We start from the raw sequence: 7,500 nt of genomic DNA, 5'->3' as shown, positions 1-7,500 counted from the left end.
TTTTTTTATATACGTTTTTTTAATATACGTATATAACTCGTCTGGGTGAGATTTTTTTTTTCCTCTTTCCAGAAAGTCAAAGAAATGTAACCGTATTATCAATGTTTTTGCCTATTTGTTCAGATCTACCATTCTGCAGCAGCAGTACAACCGTGTTGGAAAAGCAGAGCATGCATCCGTGGCACTGCCCGCAATCATGCGGCCAGGTGCCGGTGGCCCGGAGACAGTAAATTGGGGTGTCATGCCATCGGCACAGCAGCAAGTCACCACCGGGCAGATGCACAGAGGTCATCTGCCTCCCCTCGTAAGTTTGATTTGCTGCAGTAATGTTTGTCTGCAGAGCCAGGATTTCCACAGTCATATTATGATGTATTTAATTGTTTATTAAGTATCCACAAATGATTGATGTTGCGAGGGTTGCACGAAACGGGTAATCTTTTTCGTAGTAATCTCAGGAAAAGCTCGTTGGTACTGTACATACCCATTACATGTAGGAGGAAGGACATTGGGAAAGAACACTGCACTTCTACATAAATTACAAGGACATGAGCACTACCTTATGGACAAAACATAATATTCAAGCATGCAGAAATTTGAAGCCCTTTTGGTGTGTGTGTGTCGATGGATTTTATCTTTATCTTCCTATGTGGGTTTCAGAAGGTGGAATGGAGCCCTCCCAGGTTTCAAAACTTGTGTGTGTGCGTGTGCATGGGTGCATTTGTGCACATGCGTGTGCGTGCATGCGTTCATGCATGCACGTGTGTGTTTTTTTATTGTGCATTGTATGTTTTTTATTCACTGGCAGGATAGCTTACAGATATCCACATGTGCCTCTGAGTTATCTAGCCTGAGTTCTACTCTCGACCTAGCAATAATCTGTCATCTTGGTGTTCACATGTAAGGCGAGGCATCGATGCATGTGCTTCGGATGGACGTTCAACTGGGCGTCCCGTCTGCCAGCATTAGTGGATGGACTTTAAAGATCCCATTGTGTCCTTGATTGCGAAGAGTGGGAGAGCTATCACCGGTGCCACGAACAAATTAAAAATTCCTGCTCGAACTTACTTCGTGGAACGCCAGGTTGGGCCAGCTGGTTCATGAAGGACTTTGGCAAAAACCTTTCCCCGGCTGACCCCATAAAAATGTGGTAATAATTGTGGCTGCATTCAAGTATCAAAAATATTTGTTTACTGTAAACTCTTCTTTTGTTTGTTGGTCATTAATTTGCTCCTCAGATGAATATTTTTTTGCACATTTCATATGAAAGGCATTCAATTGTAGTAATCACATAACTAAAATAGTATAAAACAAGCCAATTTTTCATATTTAGTTATCTAGTTCAAGTTTTGTCTGACTTCTGTTGACATTGATGATTAGATTTCTCCAAACATCCTGATCCTGCACTGCTTCCCAAGGCTCTGGCAGTGATAGCTTGGTTGCAGCCTTTACCCCATCCATCCAACAGATATAATCTCTGCCTCTTCCTCTTCCTCCCTCAACCATACCCAGCTTGGTTAGCTTCTCCAGACTTCCATTTTCTGCACACATGATGTGTCCAACCAAAGAATGGCAGTTTGTGCTTTAGTCTCGGTGCTTCTAATGTACTTGGTGGTCTAATTTCTTAAAGCACTGATTTATTTGTCATTCTTGCATTCCATGGTTTGATAAAATCCAAAAACAAAATTCGATTTCTTCAAAATGCCAACAGGATGAGAACAGCAACAGGCAATGCCGGTTACCCCAGCTAGTAATCTATAAAACAGAGATGCACCTTCTTTTGACATTCCTTTGCATCTTCCATGATCCACCTCTGATTTTTGATTTGATCTCTAGTTCCTCTTCCTCTTCTGAAACCTGCTTGCTCAACAGGCATTTCTCACTTAATGATTTATTATGTTCTCTTTTCAATGATCTTTAGTAATATTGTTCCGAATTCTAGCCTGCCAGCCGTGCGAGCGATTGCGAAACTCCAATCACAACTGCGTCACCCACCGGACGGACAATTCAGTCGTGACCCTCTTGGAACTACCGCCAGGAGCCAGTCACGGGTGGGGTTTAACCTCACCACGATCGTGCCAATTGCCCACCCGCGCAGGATAGGGTTGCTCACCAAATTCGACCTACCTAAGTACCTGCGCGAGTAGTCGACCGGGCGATCGTACCTCGCCGCAGGTCGGCCTAAGACACAAACCACTTAAGCGGTCCGTTGCGTGCTACTGTGATAACCGAGCGGTGTTATCGCCGACCTCGACGGATCAGATTCTCTTCTTTATCTGGGTGTTCAAAACCCACTACTAATTTATTCCGCGATTGAAGATGGCACTTTCAAAAGGGAAAAAGACGATGAACGGGATACATTTCACACAAGGACATTTATTATAACACACACGTATTCAGAAGCAAGGCAGTCATGCAATGTACAAGAAACAAATAGAAAGCGTTACCACCGAATATGAGCAATGTACAGTCACTTACACAGGTCTACTTATAGGGACACGGCACCACAGCAGTCATACAAAAGCAAAGAAAAACCCTCCCCATAGGCAGGGAGGTAGACGGGGTTCGTAAACCTTTATGGCACGGGACCTGGAGGACCGAACGGGTCCCGTGAGACCGAAGGGTCTTACCCGCTCCCTCGTGGTGCGACGGTGGGAAGGTCGTGACGTCGACTCCCCACGGCCTTGCGTAGCCACGCCTGACCTCGGGCCCCTGGCGTGGTCAGCGAGCTCTCTTCGGCGTTGCTGCTGGTGCTTTCACGACCCACGACCGAACAAGAAAGGACTGAAGGGCAGAAGGGGCTTCAGGACCAGATAGAGCACGGATGATGGACCACAGGGCGAGAGCTCATGGACCAGAGAGAGAGTACGTTGACGACCCAGACAGAGAGAGAGTGAGCCTTGTGCACGTCCGCCTTATATAGCGGGGGCTCCACCCTTCGCTCCTCCCCGTTTTCGGCTCCACCTCCCTTCGAGAAAATTCCCGAAAAGGGGCGTTCCCTCACCCCGACCGCCTCACGCTGTTCATCCACCAATCGGCGGCGAGCTGCCCTCCCCCTGCCTCTGTCACACTCCTCGGAAAAACAGGCGGGAAAAATCTGCGCGCCCATCGGAACTCTATTGGTTTCCTTTTTCGTTCAATGGTTTTCAACGCGGCTTGTTGCTTGCGTGGAGGTTTGTTCAAAATAACAATAGAAAAAGAAAAACGGCTATCTGAAAGAGTCGCAGCCTGGTGAACACGAATGAATCCCTTTAAACAACGGTGGGGAACTATCTGCACATAAACTTAGCGTCATAACTGATCTAAGGACCCTTTATGGTGTATTGCGAATTTCCACAGCCGTAACAATATCTTGCTGGCATGTGAAATCAAAGCAATGGTTCAGTTATTTGAACATTCACTTGGATCCCCTTTTTTAGCAATGGTATGGAGACTGACTGCTTCCACATTTTAGGCCATGCAATCCTGCTCCAGATGTGTGTTCAGATAGCTGTTCAAATTTTGATTGCCTCCTCTCCCTACCTTAATGTGTTCCATTGGAATTTAATCAGCACCTGGTACCTTTGCATTTTTCAACTCTTTCAGAGCTCGATGAACCTCACATTCTATCACCTGGTTCTTCTTCATATTCTCTTTCTTTGAAGTTTGCCATTTTACTAATCTCATTTGTATGGAGTTTCAATATATAGTCCTTCCAACTTTCTTTCACCTGTGCTTCAGCTGTCAGATATTTTCCTACTCCACTCTTAAGGACCTCAATCCGAGACCTAAACTTTCCTGTGATCTCACTTATCTTTTTTAAAAATGTCTTTTATATATATATATATATATATATATATATATATATATATATATATATATATATATATATATATATATATATATATATATATACACACACACATACACACGAGCAAATACAGCCCATCGCTTTGCTGATGGGACTATGAAGAAGGGGGGGGCGAGAGGGAGGGGAGGGAGAGAGAAGGGAGGAGGGAGAGAGGACGGGGGGGGGGCGGGGAGAGGGAGAGAGAGGATGGAGAGGGCAGAGGTGTGGGAGGAGGGAAGTGTGATGGGAGAGGTTCTCGATTTGCGTTTGGTAGTGGGACTTGTGGAGAAGGAGGGGGAGGGATAGTACAGGATTGAACAAAATGGGTACATTAAAACAGCACATTTACACAGCATGCGGAGACTGCCTTTAGATGTCCGTGGGGGTGGAGAGGAGAGGGTTGTTTGGGAGAAGGTAAGCATGAGGGAAGGGGAAGGCAAGGCAGTGTAAAGGGAAGGAAAGGTAAGGCAGCATGAGGGCAAGAGAATGCGATGTGAGGAGAATGGGAGGGAAGGCAGCATGAGGGAATGGAAGGCAGTGTGAGGGGAGGACAAGGGAAGGGAAGGCGGTGCAAGAGGAGGGGAAGGCAGCGTGAGGGATGGGGGAAGGGAAGGCAGTGTGAGGGAAGGGCAAGGGAAGGCATCATAGGGGAGGGCAAGGGAAGGCAGCGTGAGTAATGCTGGGGCTCGATCCCATAGCGTGGAGCAGTGCTAACGACAAAGGCTTTGCTGGCTCTGTAGTACTGATAGAGGTCACCAGTTTGCGGCTGGTTTCGGAGCATAGCTTTGTGATGTGGTCAGTCAACTTCTCGGTTATAGCTGATGGTGAGACCTAGAAGTTCAAGAGACCGAACCTCTTCCAGTGGGTGGGCTCGTTAGGTGCCTCGATAGGTGGGCTCGTTTTGATGATCCTTCACAGCTAACAGTGTGGGTCTGTGAGAGTCGCCAGAGTGGAGAGAACCATTCCATTTGTAAGAGCAGGATCTGATCAATTTCAGATCAGCAGAGATAGATACACAGCTGCGTCGGCCAGTCAGTGAGATGGCGGTGCTGCACGACACAATTTGGTCTTCCATTTGATTTGAATTGAATTTATTTTAATCCCATTCTAAATTCAGTTGAATAATAATTTAAAAAACGCATTTGGGTCAGGGTCAGGTGTCCAATCAAAGCGGGGTTGCGTCAAAGCGGGATGTCTTGGTACCATCGCATCACTGCCATCAGTTATAAAGTGGCAGTTCTAATTATGTCTCTTATTCATGATGTAACACACCAGCACACAAACACCACACAAAATACATTACACAAAACTTCACAAATACCACACAACACAAGTCCTGGCGGGGGTCTGCAATCTGTGATTGCTCTTTTTCTTGTTTCTTGTTTGTAATCATCTTTTATACTGCAGTGCTCATCTTCCTCTTCTTGTAACTTTAACTGCAGCCAGGGTCTCCTCCCCATTTTAATTACAATGCTGCATTATTTAATTTAAATCACTATACATCAAATTTCTCCCTTCAAACCTTTTATTTGACACTTGTTTTCAAATCAGATGGGGCTTTCCTCTGACATTGCCAGACATTAGGGTAGTCTGTTGTAGGATCAGCAGTAATTTGGAAAGATAGGTCTATTGTTTGATCTTTCAAATAGCATACGTTCCAACGGTTTGTCAGCTGTACGATGTATTTCCTTGGATTATTCGTGGTTACATATTAACTGGTAACTACATCATTAAATGCTTTGTAATTTGATAAATGTTTAACTCATTTTTAGTTTGCTTACTCGTAGATCTCTGACTCAATTTCTCACCTGCTGATGAAATTTTGTCTTCGATTGAGCACAATTTGTAGAACAACATAATTAAATAAGTCAGCATTTTATCTTGCACCTGCCATTATGGTTGATCTCAGCATCATTGAGCATTGAGTTTCATCTCAAAGGTTGGGTGTCTTCATCTCTTGGACTCTCAGTAGTTACTGAAATTTTGGCTTGCATCTGACTCATCTCGAAATTATTTTTTTCAGTCTGTGATTCTCTCTTACTGTTGTGGTAAAGCTCTTTAATAAGCATTGCCACCCGTGGAGTATAAAATGCCACCAAATGGGTTGGCTTCTGCTCGAAACAACTTTGAAGCGACATAAGTAACCGGCCTATTTTATGTTTAAAAACCACCACATCGATCAACCCTTGCAAATAAATATCTACTCGGATTGATTGTGTTATCTGGTGAGATTCTCATCAAATATCACAAGATCTTTTGAGAAGTGGAGTTTTGTGAGGGTACGTATCACCTTTTCTCAAATGACAAAAATCCAATTATCTGTGTGATGTTCCATCTTTGCCAGTCCTACTACATTTTTCTATCTGTACGATATCATCAACAATGGTTCTATACAAAATACTTGTACAGTAAGGAAAATTACACAGAAATTACAAAACAAAATGGGGTTGCTAACCCCTTCCCTTCCATGTTTTGATATTCTGTACATGTATTGCGATGAAAATGGCTTAAGGGTGTGAAGGGATTAATTGGTTATTTCATAATTAATGTCAGAATATGTGATCGCATAATTTCCCCAATTAGTGCTGTCAGGATCAAGTGTACAAATAGATGCTTGTCTTCACACCAGGCCTTCTTGTTCTTTTCTTTGTTGTGTGCTTCTCTTTCCTCTTTTGCCTCCTTTATTTAATTATGTGCCCAGTGCTCAGAGGCAATGGTGTTTGAGAAGGTGAAACCTATTTTCAGATGTAGACACACATACGTACAGATAATCTCCCTGTAGTGGGGGTGGGGGTGGGATGGCAGGAAGGGATAGCTTAAAATACCTGCCCAGATCCTGAAGTATCTACACACCAAAATTTGGGGCCTCTCGGTGCTACGGTTCAGCCTTGAGAGAATTATTAATACCGTATGGTCGTGTTTATGTCTGCGATATGCCCACGCTTATAATGTGCTATTTATTTTAAATAAAATCGGATGATAAATTATATGACTGCAACATACTTGTATTCAATAAATGTTGAATCGAATGTTTTAATAGGATCGCATGAAGATGTAGTAATGCATGACAATTGCTGTCTTTGGCAGTGCTTCTGACATTCAGACTCGTCTTTCATGCTCAACAGCGTGATGTTATCCACAGCACTTGAATCTTGATTTCTAATTGCTCTTTGTTCTGCAGTCTTCGGCACAGCAGGCATTGGTGGGGACGATAAACTCAAGCATGCAAGCAGTTCAACGTGCGCAAGGTGATCTACAGGAGATGGACTCCTTACCACCACTTGGACGTGATGCGGTGAGGCATGCTGAGAACTTGCTTGTAATTAACTGAGCACATTGTTTGCTTGTAATCTCCTTTACAGCTGTCATCCTCAACTTTTCCTTCAGCTCAAGGCAGTATAATAATTATAAAGACTTTAAAAATGGTCATCTTCTGATATATATATATATATATATATATATATATATATATATATATATATATATATATATATATATATATATATATATATATATATATATATATATATTTATATACCACAATTCATGTTGTCATCAGAAATTATAATCCAGTTTGATTAAACCTCTGTGGTTTAGCTGAGCTTCGGTAATTTTGAATCAGGCAGTCTTAACTTAGTAAGGGTAAATTGGGGTTGGGGGGAGGGGGGTGTTAA

At 43.3% G+C, this 7,500-nt stretch overlaps 1 protein-coding gene across 1 annotated transcript in view; it reads left to right on the top strand.

Annotated features, from left to right (window-relative positions):
* LOC147015536 (talin-2-like) overlaps positions 1-7,500 on the top strand; it is a 265,377-nt gene that overhangs the window by 72,976 nt on the left and 184,901 nt on the right. The window contains exons 13-14 of the mRNA XM_085850367.1: positions 124-304; positions 7,008-7,121. Of these exons, the coding sequence (XP_085706493.1) occupies positions 124-304; positions 7,008-7,121 (295 nt within the window). The remainder of the gene's footprint in view (positions 1-123; positions 305-7,007; positions 7,122-7,500) is intronic.

The sequence above is a fragment of the Eptatretus burgeri genome, chromosome 12, assembly GCF_056783735.1.
Source record: "Eptatretus burgeri isolate ZD-2024b chromosome 12, Ebu_testis_v1, whole genome shotgun sequence".
Taxonomy (NCBI): domain Eukaryota; kingdom Metazoa; phylum Chordata; class Myxini; order Myxiniformes; family Myxinidae; genus Eptatretus; species Eptatretus burgeri.
Note: the sequence above shows the minus strand (reverse complement) of the source record. Positions and strands in the feature narration are given on the sequence as shown.